The sequence below is a fragment of the Schistocerca serialis genome, chromosome 2 (genome assembly GCF_023864345.2).
Source record: "Schistocerca serialis cubense isolate TAMUIC-IGC-003099 chromosome 2, iqSchSeri2.2, whole genome shotgun sequence".
In the NCBI taxonomy this organism is placed as follows: Eukaryota; Metazoa; Arthropoda; class Insecta; order Orthoptera; family Acrididae; genus Schistocerca; species Schistocerca serialis.
This window is the reverse complement of record NC_064639.1, coordinates 345,152,652-345,175,797: the sequence shown is the minus strand read 5'-3', so window position 1 is coordinate 345,175,797 and position 23,146 is coordinate 345,152,652. Positions and strand designations below refer to the sequence as shown.

Below are 23,146 nucleotides of genomic sequence, written 5' to 3'. Positions count from 1 at the left end.
AAACATTGATTTTTTTTTTCATAGAGGGTACCACAGCAAGGAATTTATAAAAGAAAGTAGTAGTTATAATCTTCGTTGTATTAATCTTATAAGTCTCTCTAGAAAAACTTAGAAGGCTGTAAGTAGTTGTGAACAAACAAATTAACACAGTAAAAGTTGAAAATACCGCCTTTCTTTAACACACACTGGCTTACCATAATCAGAGGTGTTCATAAACCGTGAATGAGATCAAGAGGTTTAACGGTACCCTGCTCACATTCCGGCGGCGTGGTAAGTTCACTGTCCCTTTGTTCATATACATAGCATTTCCAAGAATGTTTTATTTTGTAGGGTCAGTGAGGTCACCAGCAGAATTTTTCAAAACTTTTGCTCGTGTTATAAATGTTACCTACACACGATAATACATGGCGTGTTTTAGTCATCGAGAAAAATACTTCAGACGAACGTAAATACTTCAGACGAATGATGCTGGAGGTGAAGGTGAAAGTGACTTTATGTTTACAATCTGGCGACCCATTCCTTACATATCGTCGAAGTGTTACATCTGGTGTGCCACTCAGTCCACATCAACGGCAGTTCATATTTTAAACACACTTTTGTATGTAATTGGTAACTGAGTATGTCACACTAAGAACTGAAAATAAAAATGCATACTTGTATCTTTAACATAAGCAGAACTGAAAAGGTACTTATCAGCTCCTTAATAAATTAATATATTTTTAATTTAAAACTTTATTTGTGAAATATATGCAAAACAAAGGGTACTCCAAAAATTATGACTTTGATTTTTTTTGTATCTTTTCTAGATGAGGTTTCACGGCTTCACGAAATACTTTCATCTCGTCTGCGTAGTTTTGGTTAGAGCTCTCAACTCTAGAGAGCCACTCAGCAATATTTTTGTACTTGTATGGATTAAATTCAGTTTTTGGAACAATCTGTAACAGAAGATTTAGGAATATATTACCAGCGGATACACTATATCAGTCATCTCACATTTACAAAGAGAACATTTAAAATATACATTATATTCAATAGCGTTCTCCCAGTAAACATGCTTAAGCACATGAGACAGAGAACTAGAACATATACAAAACAAGTAAACATATTGACGTACGGCTTTTCCCTAGTTATAGCGCACAGTGTGGCGAATTTATGACCTACGCAAGTTATCTGTAATATTTATTGTTGCCAAATTCATATATCAACATTGTTTTGTGGGAGGTTACTAACAGCTATTTAACTTTTTTAACCTTAAGAAGAAGACTTCGACAATTTACGATACATGACCTTAATCAAAGACAAATAAGAAGACAGCGTCGCAATTTACCTTTCGGTATTGCACCAAATGTAAGAAAACAATCAGCTCGTACACGGATTGGACAAAAATATGGAAACATCTTGTAAAATGCATAGCTGCAGATGCTAGGCAAGCCTGCAGATTTCACTGTAGTATTTGATCACAAACGGCACATAAGCAAAACCCGAAGAGATTGCAAGTGTCAGTGTTCTGCCAAGTGTTGAGTGCACTATGTAGGGGCTAAGTGAATTCGAATCTACGCAAGTTATTTGTGTTCGTATGGTTGGTGCTTTCGTAACCATCGTAGCGCAAGTGTTTGGTATTTCACGAGGCACTGCATCAGAGATTTATATCTCATAGAGGGAAACCAGAAAAACATCATCCATTATGCCACAATGCGGACATAAGCGTGACAGACAATCATCGAAGAGCATTGTGATAAAAATTAATGAGGACTTCAGATGCAAATTTCATTGCAGTACATGATGTCGACCTCGTGAAACCTGTCAGCACCAAAGCAATACGAAGGGAGCTCCGTAAGCAGGGAACATAGGGCTGGGATTCCAAAATCGCACATCAATGACACAAATGCCCGTCAAAGGATAACGTGGTGCCGGAGCTATAAAACCCGGGGCTATGGTGCAGTGGAAGAAAGTTCTTTGATCGGAAGAGTCTTGCTTCACACTGTTTCGAACTTACGGCTCAGTTTACGCCCAAAGAGTGAAACACGGCGGGAGTTCGGATAAGATTCGGGCAGCCATATCGTGGGTCACATGCTTCTCTGCAAGGGACATTATTGTCAAGAATTATGTGTCCATCCCATGGCACAATATTTGTTCCCAACGGTGAGGACGTGTTCCAAGACGACAGTGTCTCTGTTCTCACAGTTCGCATCGTCCAGGACTGGTTTTGTGAGCATCCCACTGGGCGGCCACATTCAGCAGATATCAGTATTATTGAGCCTTTATGGCCTACTTGGAGAGAAGGGGACGTGATCACCGTCGTACTTAACTAATGTGCCACTATTTTACAGGAAGAATGGTCTATGATTCCCCTGAAAACCACATATGGCCTCTGTTTATCCTTTGCAACACGACTTGGAGCCGTTTTGAATGCCAGTGGAAAGCCAGTACCTGCAACGTACTGGGCATGGTAACAAAAAAAACGGCTCTGAGCACTATGGGACTTAACATCTAAGTTCATCAGTCCCCTAGAACTTAGAACTACTTAAGCCTAACTAACCTAAGGATACCACACACATCCATGCCCGAGGCAGGATTCGAACCTGCGACCGTAGTGGTCGCACGGTTCCAGACTGAAGCGCCTAGAACCGCTCGGCCGGCCGCGGTGGTCTAGCGGTTCTAGGCGCTCAGTCCGGAACCGCGCGACTGCTACGGTCGCAGGTTCGAATCCTGCCTCGGGCATGGATGTGTGTGATGTCTTTAGGTTAGTTAGGTTAAAGTAGTTCTAAGTTCTAGGGGACTGATGACCACAGTAGTTAAGTCCCATAGTGCTCAGAGCCATTTGAACCATTTAGAACCGCTCTGCCACACATGGTAACATGTTGTGCTTTTGGTGTCTACGTAATATATTTGTCTACCCCTAGTATGTACGCTATTATGTCTTCCACAACATGCAATGGTGCAGAAGCTTATATCACAGGAAAACTAAAGTGGCCTGTATGAATATCAAGAGCTCAGATGGAAAACCAGTCCTAAGGGAAAGCAGAAAGGAATACATAGAGGGTCTATGCAAGGGCGATGTACTTGAGGGCAATATTATGCAAATGCAAGAGGGCGTAGATGAAAGAGAGATGGGAGATACGATATTGAGTGAACAATTTGACAGAGCACTGAAAGGCCTAAGTCGAAACAAGTCCTTGGGAGTAGACAACATTCCGTCAGAGCTACTGATTGCCTTGGGAAAGCCAGCCATGTAAAACTCTTCTATCTGGTGAGCAAGATGTATGAGACAGGCGAAATGCCCTCACACTTCAGAAAAAATATAGTAATTCCTGTTCCAAAGAAAGCATGTGCTGATAGGTGTGACAATACCTAACTATCAACTTAATAAGTCACTTCTGCTAAATACTAACACAAATTCTATACAGACGAATGGAAAAGCTGGTAGAAGCCCATCTCGGGAAATATTAGTTTGGATTCCGCAGAAAAGTAGGAACACGCGAGGCAATACTGACCCCACGACTTACCTTAGAAGGGTGGTTTAGGTGAAACAAGCCTACTTTTATAGCATTTATAGACCTAGAGAAAGCTTCTGATAATGTTGAGTGCGACACTCTCTTTGAAATTCTGAAGGTACCAGGGTAACATACAGGGAGCGAAAGGGTGTTTACAATTAGTAAAGAAACCAGATGGCAGTTATAAATGATGAGGGTCACGAAAAGCAAGCAGTGGCTAAGGAGGGAATGAGACAGGGTTGGATCCTATCCCAAGTGTTATTCAACCAGTATATTGAGCAACGAGTAAAGGAAACATAAGAAAAATTTGCAGTACGATTTAAACTCCAGGGAGAAGAAATAAAAACTTTGAGGTTTCCCGATGATATTGTAATTCTGTCAGAGACAGCGAAGAACCTGGAAAACCAGTTTAATAGAAAGGACATTGTCTTGAAAGGAGAATATAAGATGAACCTCAACAAAAACACAACGAGGATAATGGAATGTAGTCGAAGTAAAGTAGGTGATGCTGAGGAGTCAGTTTAGGAAATATCATACTTACGGTAGTAGATGAGTTTAGCTATTTTGGCAGCAAAGTAATTAATGACGGTAGAAGTAGATAGGATATAACATGCAGACTGGCGGTGGCAAGGAAAGCGTTTCCGAAGAAGAGAAATTTGCTGACATCGAATATAGATGTGTTAGGAAGTCTTTTCTGAAAGTATTTGCTTCTATTGTAGTCAAGTATGGACGTGAAACATGGACGATAAATAGTTTAGATAGGAAGAGTATAAAAGTTTCTGAAATATAGTGCTACAGAAGAATGCTGAAGATTAGATGGGTATATCACGTAGAACTGGGGAGAAGAGGAATTCCTGGCACAACTTGACTAGGGATCGGTTGATAGGACACATTCTGAGGCATCAAGGGAGCACCAATGTAGCTTTAGAGGGAAGAGTGAAGGGTCAAAATCGTAGAGAGAGACTAAGAATGAAATGAATACACTAAGCAAATTCCGAAGGATGTGGGTTGTGGGCCGGCCGATGTGGCCGAGCGCTTCAGTCCGGAATCGCGCGACCGCTAGGGTCGCAGGTTCGAATCCCGCCTCGGGCATGGATGTATGTGATGTCCTTCGGTTAGTTAGGTTTAAGTAGTTCTAGTTTCTAGGGGACTGATCACCTCAGATGTTAAGTCCCATAGTGCTGAGAGATATTTGAACCATTTGTAGGCTGCGGTAGTTACTCGGAGATGAAGAGGCTTGCACAGGATGGAGTAGCATGGAGAGTTGCACCAAACCAGTCTTTTGACTGAAGACCACAACAGACACAACAAGTGGTCAAAATGCTGACCATGGGAATTGATTGACTCATGCAATTCCAGACAGACCTTGTTTAACGCTGAATGTCATTTACCCTTCTTGTAGCACAGTCCTCTCTTGAAGGACATTTTTGTCTTCTGGAGTCTGTATTTCCTAATAGACTATTTCTTTTAACATTATTCACAACAAAAGGGCAGTGAAAACTATTAGGTGTATATGCTGTTTTGTGTTCATGGACGACCAGTCGAACGACTTCCAAATTTCATGCAAAGGCCTGTAATTATCTGTAAAGAATGAGTGCGATATCCACCATATTGGTACCACAAGAGTGTCTTATGTCCAACCTGATGTCTGGCAATAAGCGTGGCAGCATATCTTCGGAGGTGTACATAACTGTGCTTTTTTTAATCCCAATTATTCGCGAAATTCCAAAACGTTCATTGAAAGACCAACATTATTCTTTTTCACCTTCAGCACCCAGTGTGGATATTCAACTGACTGGTGGTGCATATTGGAATGTTACTGATTTGTCAATGGTTTGAAAGCGATGTCTCATCTATACACATATCTTGAACAGAAACCCGCATTAGTTTACAGTTTTCCTTGACACCATTCCTAGAACTTCAACCGGTTTTCACGGAATACTTTCAGGTGCAAAGATAAGAAGAAGAACGATATATGAGTGAGGCGTTTTCTTACGTGTAATATAGTAGGGTAGATGTTTATGGGACCTCTTCAACTGACGTTGGAACAGTGGTTTGCTGCGATTTTGTCTTGTTGCTATCTAATCACATTTCACATATGTTATCGCATTAATAACGTCAGAAAATACGCTGCACTAACTGCTATCAATTAGTGAAACTGCCTTCTTAACCTATACACCCGCAGGATCGCTTTAAAGTTAGTAAGTACAGGTAGCAGAGTACAACTTGCAGCTTGCATCTGCTTTATGCTGATATAAAATTCCGTTGACAATGGAATTGAGATTTCTTCTGTACATAGGCAATACACTTTAAAATCTAAAGTAATTCCAAAGTACATATAATTTATTAATTATGTGTTTAAGAAATGTCCTAGTAAAGGAGATATAAACATGCAAAGCAAGAAGTACAGTCTTATAAAATAAAGGCTGATAGTTAAAACCAAAGCATTTACATTGTTTCAGCATTTTAAACGAAAAAATTCAGACGAGAAAATAGGATATCGCGTACAAATAAACTCGTGTTAACTGAGTAAGGGTTACGTAAGAGGCAGTATAATACCGTGACGGAAGAGAAGTCAGATCGATTCAACACAGTCAACATAACAGTTTTATTTGTTTCATAACAACTCGAAAATTGAATTCTTAGCTATTACTTCTGTGTTTTCTCTTAGAGACTAAATGTGCATAAACAGAACAGAACTACCTGAGTTGTTGACACAATTAGAGCAGCAGAGTAATCAGCCAGTGTGATGTTATCCCCTGCGAGCCATTGCTTTCCTTCTAGCATTCTGTTCCAAGTCTCTAGTCCACCGTTTACTTTGTCCACATACGTCTGGTCTGGTGCTTTTTCGTCAATAACTGCATACTGCAGGCAAAAAGAAATATTGACAGATCTTTGTTATCGATCATAGACCAAAATATACGTAAAAAGTTTACTTACTATGACAAAATAATATGAAAATGAAGCTAACATGTGTTTTAAATTTTTCATAATCTCATATTCTTTATATCAGTTTATTGCTTATGGTTAGGCTGTCAGTAAAGGATCTCGTTTCAGATGCTACTTACCATGTTCGCTACACTAACCGCTATAAGTTATTGAACTGTCTTCTTAACCTATACACCCGCAGGATCACTGTGCAGCTAACATGTGTTTTAAATTTTTATATTTTACATAATCTCACATTCTTTATATCAGTTTATTACTTATGGTTAGGCTGTCAGTAAAGGATCTCGTTTCAGATGCTACTTACCACAGGAATAAAGATGTACAACACATAACAGACATATCCGTTATGGTGTGCAGGGTGTAAATTTTAAGTTGACAAAGCAGAATAACTCGAAAAATAAGCTTCAGACGAAAAAATGCGTAGAATCCAAAGTTGATTATTTTCGAGGGGGACATCCTGGTGCTAAAATTTGACCCCCACCCCAGTCCCCTGGGGATGGGGTGGGAGGCAACTTTAAAATTTCAAATGGGAACCTCCATTTTTCATTGCAGAATCAGATTCTACATCAAAAACTATGTACATTTTCTCTTAAACATTTGTTTTGATTCTTGGTAGCTGGCGCTGTAATTCAAGAAAATCCATGTTCTCATTTTTGCGTGGAAAATGGTTACGGATACATAAAAAATATTTATTTACCTCGTAAATTTTGATTCGCTAAAACTAAAACTCTCCCTCTCTCCCCCATAGGGTTGGGGTAGAGAGACGAATTAGGATTTTGCAAATGATGACCGAAATATTATTTCCGCAGATTCGGATTTCATTTATTCTTGTGCTCAATAATATAGTGGATGTGATTATTATTTTTAAATGTAGTTTACAATTATGTCAGGATTATAGTTTATGAAAAGTGGTTCCTTTCTATTGGCATCAAAAATTATTGATTCACAACGTGCAGAAACTTTTTATGTTCAAGTTTACAATAAAACTGATGCAGAGTTGATGAGAAGTAATTTTTTGTATCATTATGTGCCTACACAAAACTGCTAGCCGATGAAATACTGTTTTGTGGAGTAAAACTACTGTACCGATAACACATTGCAGGTCCTCCTAGACACTTACGTTGTGTTCTCTACATGCAAATCAGCACCATACAATATCAGGCCACTACGATAAGCATAAATAAAAATATCCGGTACTTAATGCGTTAACTATTTTTCGATGCCTCATGATTTGTCATGTGAATCTACGCTATATTGTAGTCCCCGTACAACGATTCAGTATTCTGTCATTGGTTATCGGCTCTATCCATATGATGTTCAGCATTCTTCTACAACGCAACATATGAAAAGCTTCTGTTCTCTCTTTGTCTGTACTGACTATAGTTTACGTTGCATTTCCACACAGAAAAAAATTTGAAAAAAAATCTAATTATCTGTATTCGAAGGTAACATGTTTCTCCCTTTTTAGAAACGTTTTTTTTGCTGTTAGTCTGCTTTTAATGTCCTCTTCACTGTTATGGCGTCAATCAGTTTGGTGCTCAATATACGACTATGACTTACAGCATCTCATTTCTTATTCCATGCACTCCAAAATTTCCAAACTTAATTTTGCTATTCTCTATTATCCTTATTGTAATTTTATTGATGTTCATCTTACAACCAGTTTACAGGTAATCACCTAAGTCTTTTGCTTTCCCTGGCAAAATTAATGACAACGTCGAAACTCAATATTTTTATTTATTTCTCTGAATGTAAGTCCGTTTTCGAAATTTCTCCTTGTATTCTTTTACTGTTTTCTCTACATCAACTTTGATTAAGATGGATAAGTTACAACCACGTCTCAACGTTTTTGAGCTTCGGCATCTTTTTCATTCTCATGAATTCACAGAACAGAGTTTCTCGATTGGTTTGCGTTTTCAGACTAGAATGTCCACAGCATTTCAGTAAAATCCATACTACTTAGCGTCACATGCTAGGTGAGAAGTTGCAATCTTCACATATTGCTTGTTTTTTGTAATATATCTGAATGTACTGTAACTCATTCTCACAGAGCTAGTGACACACACTTAGCAGACAAGGAGGTTGAATTTCTCTGTTGACTTAATGTTGAATGAAGAGGAATGTTCTTTCGTTGTAATGAATTGCTGTAACTCACGAAGTGGCTACAGAACACTTCAAAAAATTGGTGATATTCGGCTAGAGTGAAAACTGTAGAAAATAACCGTTTCTTTCTTTGTTTGCTATTCTACAATGTTTTCCAGATCACCACCAGTTAGGTTACGAAGTAGTTTCCTACCACAGTTTGTGTTCCTAGATCGTGCTTTCTCGTGCTCAAACCATGCGTCACAAACTACTCGACAGCGTGATGCCCGATGATTTACAAGGAGATAAGCAGGTAGGTATCTGTGCAGGCAAGAAAAATAAATCAGATCAAGAACCGACATGTTTTCTTTAGATTGTGCGAGCGTTACTCATGTATTTTCACAGGTTGAATTGCTGCAGAACTTACCCAGATTTTCCCAATAGCTCCATAGATATCGAAGTCAAAAAACAGCCGCTGATCTACAAGAGCTCGCTTAGACGGGTCACTCGGGTACAGTGAATCGTCCTTCGCATATTTCGATATTAGATACATAGCGATAGCACGGCTGTAAAAGAAAATAATAATTATTATTATTATGTGCCGAAAACAAGATGGTCATGAAATTATTAAAACAAAATACGCAGCCTGAGAATAAAAGAGATGGTATGTGATGTTAGTTCAGTGGTTACAACATCGAGTCACGTTTATAAGGAACTTGGTGGTATGATGTTCCACCACCTCTGGCCTGAATCCATTCACAGATTCCGTTGGGAAGGGTTTGACAGAGTCACTCCAGCCCCTCATGAAGCAAGCTGAGCCGCAGCTATTGTAACTGGTTCGTAAAAGGGAAACTCCCCATCACATCTCCCTCACATTTAGTGGTAAGATAACCCAGCGGATAGCCTGTCAAAAACTGAACACAGTTCAAGCATGAAAAGAGGAAGAAGGTGTACTGAACTGTGAAAAAGAAGCAAAATAGAAACAGTAAACGGTCCAAGCCGAACAAGTGCAATATCAAAACAAATCTAATAGCCGCGGCGTCGTGTTTAAGTGGTTACACTGTTGGGCTATAAACCGGACGAGCCGTGTTGAAAACTCCCTCGTGCTATCTCATTTTTCTCGGTATTATGAACTGTCCGTTGGTCATTGAAATGTTTGTTCTCTTTCGGTTGCCTTGGCAACTGTCATACGATACATTGGCTATAGAAAATGAGGTACGTGGTAAGAAAACTTTACCGTCGCAAGTAAATGTGATCGACAGTGAGAGCAGGCAAGATACCAAATAGACGTCTCACCGAAATAACAAAAAAGCGGCTCTGACCTATGTTACAACGAAGGTATTTAAGAGTTTAACCTTGCAAAACGGAACGCAGCTTCAGAAACGCTAAAAACAGATGTTCTGACGGAGCACATAGAAACTGTGTGATTGAGAAACAGTTACGTTCATTTGTTGCAGCTTATGTGACAAACTATTATGTTTTCATCATGTCCTTCGGAGCGATTACATTCACATTCAACGAACTCCTAAATCGCGCAAGGAGGCATATCTCACTCATTTACCAGGCGTACAAATTAGATGCGTCGTCAAGAGGTTCCTATGATATGACACACGTACTATCAGGTATGCTGTGTATGACACAACAGATGTGTTTTCCGCTGGAGGATTCGGGTTGCTTGCCGCCTTGTTATCAAACGGTTCCCATTCTAAAGCCATTCCCTTTCGGATGCTAATAGTCTTGCAGAATCAACTGTCATTAAAGGTCCCTGTTTGCTGTGTTGAAACGGACGTTACGCCTTGACACAGACGCAAATATCAATACAGCGTGCAGCGAGGGGGAAAAAAAAATGCCCGAGGGAGGTTGAAACATCGCTCGCTCGCTTGGCGGTTCAACACCGTGACCACTTAATCACGACGCCGTTGCTGCTTTACGTTTCTCTTAATTACATTTCTTATCCTTGGACCGTTCAGTGTTTCTATTTTGCTTTTTTTTTCACAGTTCAGTACACCTTCTTCCTGTTTTCAAGTTTGGTCTTTGTTCAGTTTTTGACGGGCTGTTCACTGAGCCCCCTTACCACTAATTCTGAGGGGAGTTTCCCTTGTTAGTACTGGCACAGGAAATGACTTGACGTCCGAGCTACTTCCACACGTACTCTATCGAGGAGGGAACTGCAGATCTTTCTGCACATGGGACTACCTCACCACCACGCACACCGTTCGTAGAGACCCGCTCCATGTGTGAACGAGCACCGACCTGTTGTAAAACTGCAGAACGATATTGTCAAGTGAGAGGTATCACATGAGGTCGCAGGATGTTCGTGGCGTACCGATATGCTGTATAGTTTTCTTGATCTGTACGCATACCAGGGGCTAGAAGCTACACCGCTATGTCATTTCGATACACTGGGAGAATGATTTCTCTCCACAGGTCACCTCCATAATCGACGACGATGGTTACCTGGGATATAGTACAACGCAATGCCAATGCATTTGTGAAGACTCCATGCTTTCAAATTACTACACCATTGAAACACAACCGTTTGTGTTATTGTGTTAAAACATTCAACGGTGTTAAAACATTGAATGGTAATTCCCTAGTCCGATTGCTGCTTGTCTCTGAGAAGAAGTGGAGGATAACACAGAACGACGCGGTGAATCCATTACGTATTCTCTGATACGAGGCGCGTATGTGGTGACAATTTGCCTGGTACACGAAAACATAGTGATGTTAACGCATACAGAACGCTTTAAGCAGCTACATTAAACACTTACAGAAGCCCAACATTCTGCCTCACAGGCTATACACAACAGTATTGGTAAGTAAATAGTGCTGTTAATCCGAATAATGAAAACAATATTAGCGTTTAATGAGCCGTAGACGTCAACGTTATTGCTGCAAGAAATCAAGTATGCGGAAAAAATCGGTCATGGACAAGTTCAAAGAAATTCACCCAGTATGACGTCAGGTGTTCACATTAATGATTCTTACAGATTTAGTGGCACATTGAGACCGTAAAATGTTTCTACCTCATATTTTGTTGTTCTACAGACAGAATTTTGTCACAGTCTTCAAAGGACACCACACTACCACAAACTACAAATCTTCCAGTGAAGTCTCTTTTGTAATGTTAAGGCTCACGAATTCCTCAGTCAGTCTTGTAACAGAACGTGGGTGATCGAATCTTTTCAAATATCATCCCTTCAGTAGCATCCTTGACATATTAGTTTCACTCTGACTACAGCTTCAGAACGCGCCTCAAGGGTAAGTGGTGGTGGGCAACACTTAACCAGTCACGCGACTGAACGACTGATAACAAAAAGAAATTTATTTTGTGCCAGATACCACAGATTAATTTCTTTCATACATATACGTATTTACATTTGGCATACCTTATAACGGGCGATTATCTCGCAATACAGCTGCAAGAGGCATAAAAACACATTACGATCATAATATACAAAGAACGTGACGGTCATGATCGACGTTCTGAAAGACAGATAAATTTGCGAATCTTTTGTACGGTAAATACTATAGGAAAGATGTTAAAAAATTTTTTATGTTAAACAGTAAACATTTCGTAAATATTCTGTAAATCATAGCCTGTGTATCTAAGTCACTGACAATATACGAAAATACAGTTGCCAAGTACGAAAAAAAAGTAAAGAGTTTCATAAATTTTTAGTAAAATAGTACTGAATGTGATAAAATCAGCAAAGAAATTTAGAATTAAACATTAATTTATAAAATTCATTACCTTGTCCTAGATTAAGTGTGGAACATTACAAGCAGATTAGGTACATAGCTGGGTGATGGAGCTCATACACGGCTTGCATTTGCATTACCTTTCGTTCAAAGAGGTGCCAAAAAGAGAAGAAGGGGCGTTATAAACGGAGAATTATCTTACTAGAAATGAAGCACGGCTGTTAGAATTATGAAACGACATGCACAAACATAAAGTCAGAAAAGTCCGAACTCCGAAGAGTACAAGCAACGATTTGAACTATAGACGCCAAGACTATGTGGTTAATATTACACGCTATTGAAGGAGAACAAAGACACCAAATGTAAGTGTTGGTAAGTATTTTCGAAAGGTATTTGTCTACAATGTAGCTGTAAATGAGAGTGAAACTTGTGGAATAAGCAGGAACGGCAAGAAGAGAACAGACGCTATTGAAATGTGGTGCAACAGAAGAAGGCTAAATCATAATGTATAGGTTAACAAATAAATGTATACTGAACTGACTGGCGAGGGAAGTATTTTACGGTAGAACGTAATTATTAAAGGGGATTCTGAGGCATCAACGAATAGTAAACATGGTTCAGAGAGAAGTTTGGCGTATAAGATTTGTAGAGAGAGCAAGATTCTCTACAGCAAGCAGGTCGTAGTGGATCTAGGCTGCAATAGTTCTGCAGAGACGAAGAGGCTTGCACACGAGAGATGAAGACTGTAGTCCAGGGATTAGTAGTCAAGAGAGATGGCGTTTCACTTTATATACCTTCAGTTTAGTCATTCGACGCACTAAACTGGCAACCGTAAACAAGAGACTTGATTTCAGGCGTGATTGTGTTATAGGTTACCGCACTCTAGCACTGTGCAGTTCTTGTACGAAGGGCACTAAGTAGTGCAAAATGTACAACCAGGCCTTGTAGTCCGTAAAAAAAACCTTAATTATGTACATAGACTGTACATCCATAGCGCGAATATAAAATCTAAGACTTATATCTGTTATCGACATTGAAATAGGCATAGAATACCAAGACTGTTGGGAATGTTTTAAAACTGAAGTCGACTAGCAAATGAGAAAAGAAATATTTTTTGTGTGATGTGATAACAAATGAATGCTTTTTCCACTTTACTTGTAATGTGAAATCTGGTTTCTTGCAAGATTTTATGGTTCTAGTCAACGGAAAATATCCTACAGGTTTTGATGATTGAGTTTGCGAGTATCAAAACATGTAACATAAACAGCCGTATCTTTTTATTGTATAGACTTCGGAGCTTACGTTTATTACACTGCCAAGAGAACTGAGATATTAGTACGTGACACAAATTTCAAGTTGAACCGTCCGTCGATCAGTTCCTGAGAAAGACTGATGGACGGACAGGCAGTCAGATAACAAATGACAATTTTTTGGGGGGAGGGGGAATGTAATTATAAATTAATAAGTCGATTTTTTCCTGTCGTTGTATTGTGAAACTTTGCTTCTTGCAAAATTTAATGATTCCGAGGCAACAGGAAGTACCCCATAGGTTTTGATGAGTGAGTTTGCGAGTATCAAAATATATGACATAAATGACCGTGCCTGACTACGAAGCTTCATTTATTTACACCGTCATGGGACCGTAGACATATATTTCGACTTGATACATCTACCCTCCCCCGAGGAAAAGCATTTTTAGCAGTCGGTTAGACAGGCAAGCGGACAGACGCACAACAAAGTTACCCTCTAGGGTTTTCGATTTTACCGATTGAGATTAGGAATTCCAAAAATGAAAACATAGACGAACTTTGAAACCTGTTGAGAGAAAAATATAACAAAACATCCTTACAGTGTAGCACAGCCAAAGAGGCTGTATATGAATAATTAATTCGTTTTTCCGATCTGGGTGGGCAAAAGCATACACTATAAGAAAGTCTCAGCGACAAAGTGGTTTCCTCAGTGGTTGGAGAGAACTATATCATCTGTCTTATAATCTGAAGAAGGCCGATGACGGCCGAAATAGGGAATCTGGAACTTAAATTGTTATGACTGTGTCGAACAAATTATTTACTTTTAAAATAATCATTTGAACAATTACTGGCTTTTCTTTTATGACTGAAACGTCCCTTTTTTTCAGTAGACACGACACTAGTCCCAGACTGTTGAATGTCCTTACTAGCGAGTTCGCCATTGCTAATCCTTCCCCGTGTGTTATAAGATTATGTTTGCACTAACCTTTCAGCAAGAATTAAACCGTTGTCGTCCAGCGTCGGAATTGTGCGCTGCGGGTTTTTCTGAAACAACATAGAGCACATAACTATGGCATTGCACATCGTGTTACCCTAGAGGATATCATTTCATCTGAATTACCCATTTACACATTATTTTTCTTTAAGATAACAACGCAATGCACATCGTTTAAGAAATTATTAAGGAAAGTACAGAAAATACATAAAAATCTTCTAACGAAGATTTAACGAGAAATCGAAAGCTAAAGAAACACTGGCTAGAAAATCCGTCTAGTGCAGTACTTAGCCGTTTAATTACAACGACCTTCTACAGAATTGGGTAATGAAAGATGTCATGTTTTCTGATTAGGTTGTATTAGTAATTACGCTTCGCTGCTTATAAGCTAATGACTTCATGTAATTAGAGTACATTTCCATAAATCTTGTTATACTTTTGTTGATATCCGTCTTGCAACCTCCTTTCAAGACTATTAGTTCCGTTCAACTGCTAACCCAGCTCATTGGCTGTTGTATCGGTCAATGTTACTACGTCGCCAGAAAACCATGATTTCCTTAGTTTTTCTCCCTGTATGCAGTTCATAAACTACATTGTGGCCACTGTACACATGTGCCCCGGGAAATATTTAAAATGTGTTTTCGAAATCTCTTACTTGTATATAATGATTCTGAAACTTCCCAATGTCTTCAGGTCTCTCACAAGTACACAGCCTATTAATTCATAAACCATGTGATGGCAGTGATAAAATTGTGATACATGCACTAAGCTAGCAGGTGGCCTCGCTTTTCATACCTCTTCTCAGTTCTATTTTCTTATACACCCATGAAAATTAAATTTTCGTCTCCTTTATTCGTCTTCATTTATCTCATGATTGTCGTGGTCTTCTGCCCAAAGACTGGTTTGATGCAGCTTTATAAACTACTCTATACTCTGCAAGCCTCTTCATCCCCAAATAACTACTGCAACCTACATATATTTGAACCTGATTACTATTTTCGACTCTTGCTGTTTCTATTTTTAGGATGCGAGGTACGTCAATTATGCAAAACACCGTTTTCTCCCACTACCCAAACATGTTTCAGCACCACTGTACCATCATCAGTGGGTTTCCGTTTTACTTATTCTGCAATGTGAATATTTTTATTAGATGATTACAAAATTATGTGGATATTTAGGTCAAACAATAGTTCGTTTCTTTTGGTGAATACCTTTACACTCGGTGTGCATGATTATTCCAGGCCATTTGTGTATTATTTATTATAAGTAGCTTGTCATCTGCAACCAAACGATGCTGATGAGAAATTTTGTTGGGAGTTAACCTATTATTTAAAATGTAATTTAATTTGTCGCGATATTTCGCGGCTATATTCGTTCTTACTTACGTTTTCGTGAGTCAAGCCCTTTTATTCTCAGCATCATGGTCAGGTTTTGTGACTCATACGTAAATATAACACGTATTTTCACAAATAAGGTCGTTAAAGCACTTTATACTTCACCAACACACAGTGTAATTGTGGTTGATGTGTGTCACAGCCCAGTCAGTGTTCATTTGTTCACCAGAGAGTTCGGCTCCAAATTTGAATTTTCCTTACATTTTATCTGAATGTGTGTGTGCGTGCGTGTGTGTTTTCTGTACGCTTATTAGCTGTTTGTGTCGTCTTTTACATTGTGTTCCTTTTGTGTGTAAATCGTGAGTGTTTGCAGATTGTAGTGTATCCATTTTTCGTGTACGTGTGTGTGTGTGTGTCTGAGTGTGTGTGTTTTTGTGCGTGGGTAGAGTTTACCAGTTTGTGTTGCCTTTTTTGTAAGGTTCCTTTAATTTGTTAAATGGTGTTCCCTTGCGGAGTGTAGTGTATTCATTTATGACCTGTTTTTCTTCTGCTATTGCCTTCTGTATGTGGAAGTTTTCCTCAGTAGTCAGTTTTCTGTATAGGCTGTGGGTGGGTTTTAGTATTCTTAAGTCTGTTTCTATCGTAGTTGGGTGGTGATTGTGGGCTATAAGGTCGTCAGAAAATGTGCTATGAGAGCTGTTGCATTTTAAAGCTCTGAGATGTTCTGAATATCTGGTTTTGAAGTTTCTGCAGGTTTGTCCTATATACACTGACTAGCAAGTGTTGCATGTGGGTTCACATATCCCTGAACTTTTAAATTTATCCATGGGTGTTTCTTGTGTTCTGATCTTTTTCTGTGTTGTGTTCTCTGTCCTTTATCCTAAAATGTTCCAATGTGTGTGAAATCTTATGGGACTTAAGTGCTAAGGTCATCAGTCCCTAAGCTTACACACTACTTAACCTAAATTATCCTAAGGACAAACACACACACCCATGCCTGAGGGAGGACTCGAACCTCCGCCGGGATCAGCCGCACAGTCCATGACTGCAGCGCCTCAGACCGTTCGGCTAATCCCGCGCGGCTGTCCTGTATCCTATTATGAGTCCCTGTTTCTATAATATGTTGTCTATTCTGTGAACAATGTTCATGTTGTAGGTTAGTCTGTGCCATTTCGTTCTGTGTGTGTGTTGTTGCTCGGTTGTGTCTTGTGTGTAGTCATTGTTTGTTCAAAAAAATGGCTGTGAGCACTATGGGACTTAACAGCTGAGATCATTAGTCCCCCAGATCTTAGAACTACTTAAACCTAACTAACCTAAGGACATCACACACATCCAAGCCCGAGGCAGGATTCGAACCTGCGACTGTAGCGGTCGCGCGGTTCCAGAGTGAAGCGCCTAGAACCGCTCGGCTGCTCCGGCCGGCAGTCGTTGTCTGTGTTTCGTGTTGTTCTGTGTTGGGTTAGGATTTGTGTCTGTGTGGTATGTTCATTTTTGTACTGTTCACATATTTTTTTGATTTAACGTGTCTACCATATGGGTATCATAAAGATTTTCTACTGCTATTTGTTTTATGTGTTTAGTTCTTGTGTGTAGTTCTGTTTGTTCGTGGGAGTTCTGTTTAATATGGTGGACCTCACATCCTACAATTTTAATTGCAAACACGGTAGACACAAGGAACTGCAAATCCAAATGGTGAATAACTTGCGGTTTTTTCTCTACTCCCCGATCTTCCTTCCATTAATACATCGATGATTCTCTGTGTCCCATCAACTGACGCCTCGTTTAGTCAAGTTACGTCATAAATTGCTTATCTCCTCAATTCTGTTCAGCAATTCATCATTAGATACGTTATCTAACTATGTATTCCTCTGCATTCTTCGGTACCATCAAGTTTCAAAAGCTTCTGTTCCGTATTTTCTGATCTGCTTATCGTCCACGATTCACTTTCAAGCGAGGCTACATTTCACACAAATTCCTTCAGAAAAGACTTCCCAACATTTAAATCTATATTTTGTTTTAACAAATCTCTCTTCTTTAGAAATGCTTTGCTTTCCATTGTCGGTATACATTTTATATCCCCTCTGCTTCGGCCATCGTCAAAAATATCAAACTCAATATAGTACTTTTAGTGTCTCAGTCCCCCAGCATCAACTGATTTAATTAGAGCACATCCAATTGGCCTTATTTTACTTTTGCCCAAGCTAATTTTGTATTCTCCTTTCCAGACTCTAGCCAATGGGTTCAACAACCTTTGTAAGGTAGGAGACGAGGTACTGGCGTAATTAAAACTGTGAGGGCGGGTCGTGAGTCGTACTTGGGTAGCTCAGATGGTAGAGCACTTCTCCTCCAAAGGCAAAGCTCCAGATTTCGAGTCTCGGTCCAGCTCACAGTTTCAATCCGAGAGGAAGTTTCACTCTTCCAACTAATTTGCCACCTCTGATAGAATTAGAACGTCATTTGCAAATCTCAAAGTTTTTATTTCTTTTCCCTGAGCTTTAGTTCCCTCTCCAAAATTTTCTTACTGCGTGCTCAGCGTGCAGATTGAATAACATCGCGAATAGCCTACAACCTTGAGTCACTCTCTTCTCAACTACTGCTTCTCTTTCATGTCATCGATTCTTACAATTGCAGTCCGTTTTCTATACAATTGTATGTAACCTTCCGCTCCCTGAATTTTAACCCCACTAACTTCATAATTTAGAAGATCGTATTCCTGTCAACATTTTAAAAAGCTTTTTCTAGGTCTAAAAATGCTATAAACGTAAATTTGTCTTCCTACTCGTATAACCTAGCTTGTAAGTTAAGTCACTGAACCATTAGTGTCTTGCTTGTTCCTATATTTCTGTGGAATCCAAACTGATCTTCGTCGATGTCGGCTTGTACCTGTTTAACCATTCTTTGGGAAATAATTCGCGTCAGTATTTTGCAACCAGCTATTAAACTAATAGTAATATTCAAACCAGACAGCATCTGCGTCTTTTGGAATTGGAATTATCACATTCTTCTTGACGTTTGAAGTTATTTCGTCTGTGTCATGCATCTTGGATACCAGTGAAATAGCTTTGTCATGGCTCTCTCACGCTAAGATACCAGTAGATCTGCCGGCCGCTGTGGCGGAGCGGTTCTGGCGCTTCAGTCCGGAACCGCGCTGCTGCTACGGTCGCAAGTTCGAATCCTGCCTCGGTCATGGACATGTGTGATGTCCTTGGGTTAGTTAGATTTAAGTAGTTTTACGATAGGGGACTAATGACATCAGATATTAAGTCCCATAGTGCTTAGAGCCATTTGAACCATTTTAACCAGTAGATCTGATCGTAAGCCTTTTGCAGGGGCCTTGTTCCAAATTTGGCCTTCCAGAGCTCTGCCAAATTCTTCTCACAGTTACATATCTCCCATCTCATCTTTATCTACTTCTTCTTGCCTTCAAGTACATTTTCCTTATATAACCATTATGTATATTCCTTTCGGCTTTGCCTTACTTGCTCAGTACTGCCTTTCCATCTGAGCTCCTGGCATTCATACAGCTGCTTCTCTTTTCTCCGCATGTCACTTTAACGTTCCTACAGGTACTGTCTACTGTTCCCATATTGGTGGTATGTATTTCTTTCACAGCGATGTATACTTCTAAGACCTTACATCTCTCCTATTGTCAGTCCTGCATTGCCAGTTTGCACTACCTGTCAGTCTCATTTTTTGACCACTGTATTCCTTTTCGCCGAAATCATTAGCTAAATTTCTCTTCTCCTTTCATCAGTTTTATTTGCCGCGTGGTCTAGGGCACCTTGTCACGGTCCGTGCGGCTCTCCCGTCGGAGATTCGAGTCCTGCTTCGGGCATGGGTGTGTGTTGTCCACTGCGTAAGTTAGTTTAAGTTACACTAACTAGTGTGTAGGCTTAGGGAACGATGACCTCAGCAGTTTGGTCCCGTAAGACCTTACCACAAATTTACAATTAGTTATATTTTATATCTCTTGCGATATGCAAGGATTTCCACTAGGTCTTTCTTCTAGTCTATCTAATCCCCAGCTGCCTTCACTATTTTGTCTCTCAAAGCTAATTATTCGTCTTCTACTGTATTCCTTTCCGCTGTTATAGTCAGTGGTTGTCTACTGCTCTGCTTGGAACTCTAAACGAGCTCTGCTTCTTTCAACTTATATAGATCCTACCTCTTTAACTTCCTGCCTTTTTGCCGTTTCTTTAGTTCTAATCCGCATTTTAAAACAAATAAACTATCGTCGAATTCCACATCTGCCCCTAGATATTACAGTTTAAAATCTGGTTCCCACCTCTCTCCCTTACCATTACGAGTTCAATCTGAAACCTTCCAGCGTCTTCTGGCCTCTTCGACGTATTAAACCTTCCGTCATGATTATTAAAGTGTTAGCAATGATTAAATTAGGCCTGTGAAAATTTTTACCAGGCAGCTTGCTCTTTCGTTTCTCCCTCTTCCCCCCCCCCCCCTTTCCAGCAGACACCCATGACAATTAAATGTTCCTTTCCATTAACTATCTCAATATTTTCTTTTAACTCATCACATATTCTTTCAATTTATCATCTGCAAGGCTAGTTGGCATGTTAACTTGTACTACAGTCTTTGGTGTTGTTCCGTGCTATCTTCACTATGATAATGTATTCGTTGTGCTGTTCATAGTAGCTTACTCGTATTCCCATTTTCTTATTCATTATCGACGCAGTCCTGCATTATTCCCGATTCATTTTGTGTTTATAACCCCATACTCAACTGACCAGAAGACCTGTTCATCCTGTCACTGGATTTCATTACTTCCCACGAAAACTAACGTCAACCTATCCATTTCCCTTTTAAAATTTTCTAACCTACCTAGCCGATTAATTAATCTAATCTGTAAAACACCAGTTTTATTTTTCCTGATGACGACATTATACCGAGTAACGCCTGGGTATCAGAACTAAGGACTATTTTAACATAGGAATGTTTTACGCAAGAAAATGCTATCATAAGTTAACCTTGCAGTAGAACATCATCCCCTTCAGAAAAGCAACAGCTGGGCTTTTCCGTTACTTTCAGCCGTTCGCAGTACCCGTCCAGCAAGGTCATGTTGACGATGTTACAAGGCCTGACCAGTTAATCACACAAATTTTTGGCCCTATAACTACTGAAAAGGCTGCTGCTCCATTTCAGGAACAGCATTGATGTTGGCCTCTTCAAAGGTGCCCATACGATATTGCAGTTCCTACAGCGCGGCTATCTGGACCATAGAGGCAAGCAAGTTATGTCCCTTGGCAAAGACTATGGCTCTTTCATGTTATTGTTATTTCTAAATGCCTGATTCTGTATTACATGCAAGGTCTCTTATAACGTGTTTATCGTAATTAACGTAATGAAAACATTCCTGTTAGGGTACAGAGAGGACCCGATAGTCTTAATCTTGCTAGGATGAATAAATCGGTAAGTAATGAAATGCGATGATAAATATTTCTAGTACTATTAGAGTATGGCACGTTCGACGAATATATGGGACACTTTCTCGCCTGTCCACCGGCCCAGGGATTACGTCCAAGTTAAATGCTTACTAAAAATATAGCCACTGAAAAATTCTTCCACTTATTGAAATGGAACCGTAAGATTTACCTCACTCAGAGGTAACTGCTATATAATCTGAATTATAGTACAATATTTCACTAATTTAAAAAAAGAATATTCTTTTTTTCTGTCTGAATTTAATGCTTAAAATTCCACCCAACTGTATGTGAAAACTTTTCATCAATTTTTTTTTTTACACCTTTTACAATTTTCAAAGCTTTTAATAATTTTTCACATAATTGCGTATTATGAAGCGAATAAAATAACTGTGTTAGATTTGTTCGTTCCACACGTTCATTAACACCTTTTGCATATTCAGAGAAGCGTATCACTGAGTTTCGTTGAAAGTATTTATCTTTGTAGGTTTGATCCATGACGTAAATAATATTTTATCATTTAGTAACGTTTATTCCATTGAAATGGTATTTCCAAAGCTATCGCTTTCGTCTGTGCGACGATTTACTTCTATAAGTAGCTGTCGATATATTGTGTAATTAGAACTCCTAAGTCCGCCTAAATGTTTGTTGGATAGTGCTACTACCCAGTCACGATAGCAGTGGAGATGCTAAAAAGCATTCGAATGAAGAAAAGTGAGTAATTGTGCCTTACATGAGGCGCAAAATCTGCAGTAGTTTTTCATTGCAATGACGGAACTAAAAATATTAAGCTTTCACAGGAAATTAGGGGTTATGAAGATTCAGAACTAGCTACATAACTTGACTGTCATAATTTAGCTCATCGTAAAACCTTAAACTCCTGTTCTTATTTCTTAATGCTTTTCACTGGAAAAACTTGTCCTTGACTTGCACTGTGGTGTCGTACTACGAACATTTAAAATTTAATTTTATATTTATCCGAAAATACTGATTTCTATCAGGTTAAATTTGTGTAACATATACAAGAAAGGATATAACATTTTAATCTTTTCCACCGTGTTTCTGCACGATACTTTACAATTAAGTAACGTTATGAATATCACAGGAATTTCTCCGTACACTAACACAATCCACGTATAGCACAATTTCCTAAGAGGAACCGCATGCACTTGTGTGTAAACGGGTAGTTTCAAACACAGGAGCTACTTTCAAGATTTCATGTATTCTCTTTAGTTTGGAATAGTAAATAGCACTAAACTCACCTGCGTCATTTCAGTAGAAGCCAGTTCTTGTATGACGTCGTTTAGTTTCACTTTCTTGAGCTCGACGACAACCAGGCGGGCCACAATACGCACTAGGGTGCACGGAGGGCTCGCGTCGTAATCGTATAGAATTATTGGCGCCATAGCTGCTTTCTGGAACATATTGTCAGTGCTTAAATTCGGTAACTGCACAGGATAAGTAGCTTTTAATAAATGACTTATTTGTGTTATAAAAAAAGGGCTTTGCATCATCGGCCGACGTTACATTATAACTAATTAGAGTTTAAGGCGAGCGCGATTTTTGCTTGGGAAACGAAAAGAGGAATTAAAGTGACTCTTGACTGTATAGGATCAATCACCTTTGTGGTGAAGGTACATATATTTACGCATATAATTTTTTTATCAAAACTCGTTTTCAAGTATACAGTGAGCGCCTACTGGGAACGCAATATATCTTTCATGGCATTATCCTACCTTTAAGGGCTTATTTGTCAAACAGTTCTTTAGCTTCCCCCTGATGATGACGCCAGGGCTGCTCTCCAAAATATTATCTTCACTGGTCACCAAGCATCGGCAATACACCTGTGGACTGTTCTACCACATTGCTTGTGTTTGATGGTGCAAAATATAGTCCTATGTAT

The 23,146-nt window shown here is 39.3% G+C and overlaps 1 protein-coding gene across 1 annotated transcript; it reads right to left on the bottom strand.

Moving 5' to 3' along the window:
* Nucleotides 1–714: 714 nt before the first annotated feature.
* On the bottom strand, nt 715–22,651 carry LOC126455541 (glutathione S-transferase 1-1-like). The gene is made up of 5 exons (XM_050091292.1): nt 22,506–22,651; nt 14,463–14,521; nt 8,953–9,091; nt 6,198–6,359; nt 715–935 (listed from the first exon to the last, which is right to left on the bottom strand). The coding sequence occupies exons 1-5, from the start codon at nt 22,647–22,649 to the stop codon at nt 774–776; spliced, it is 666 nt and encodes a 221-aa protein (XP_049947249.1). The 5' UTR covers nt 22,650–22,651; the 3' UTR covers nt 715–773.
* Nucleotides 22,652–23,146: the final 495 nt, after the last annotated feature.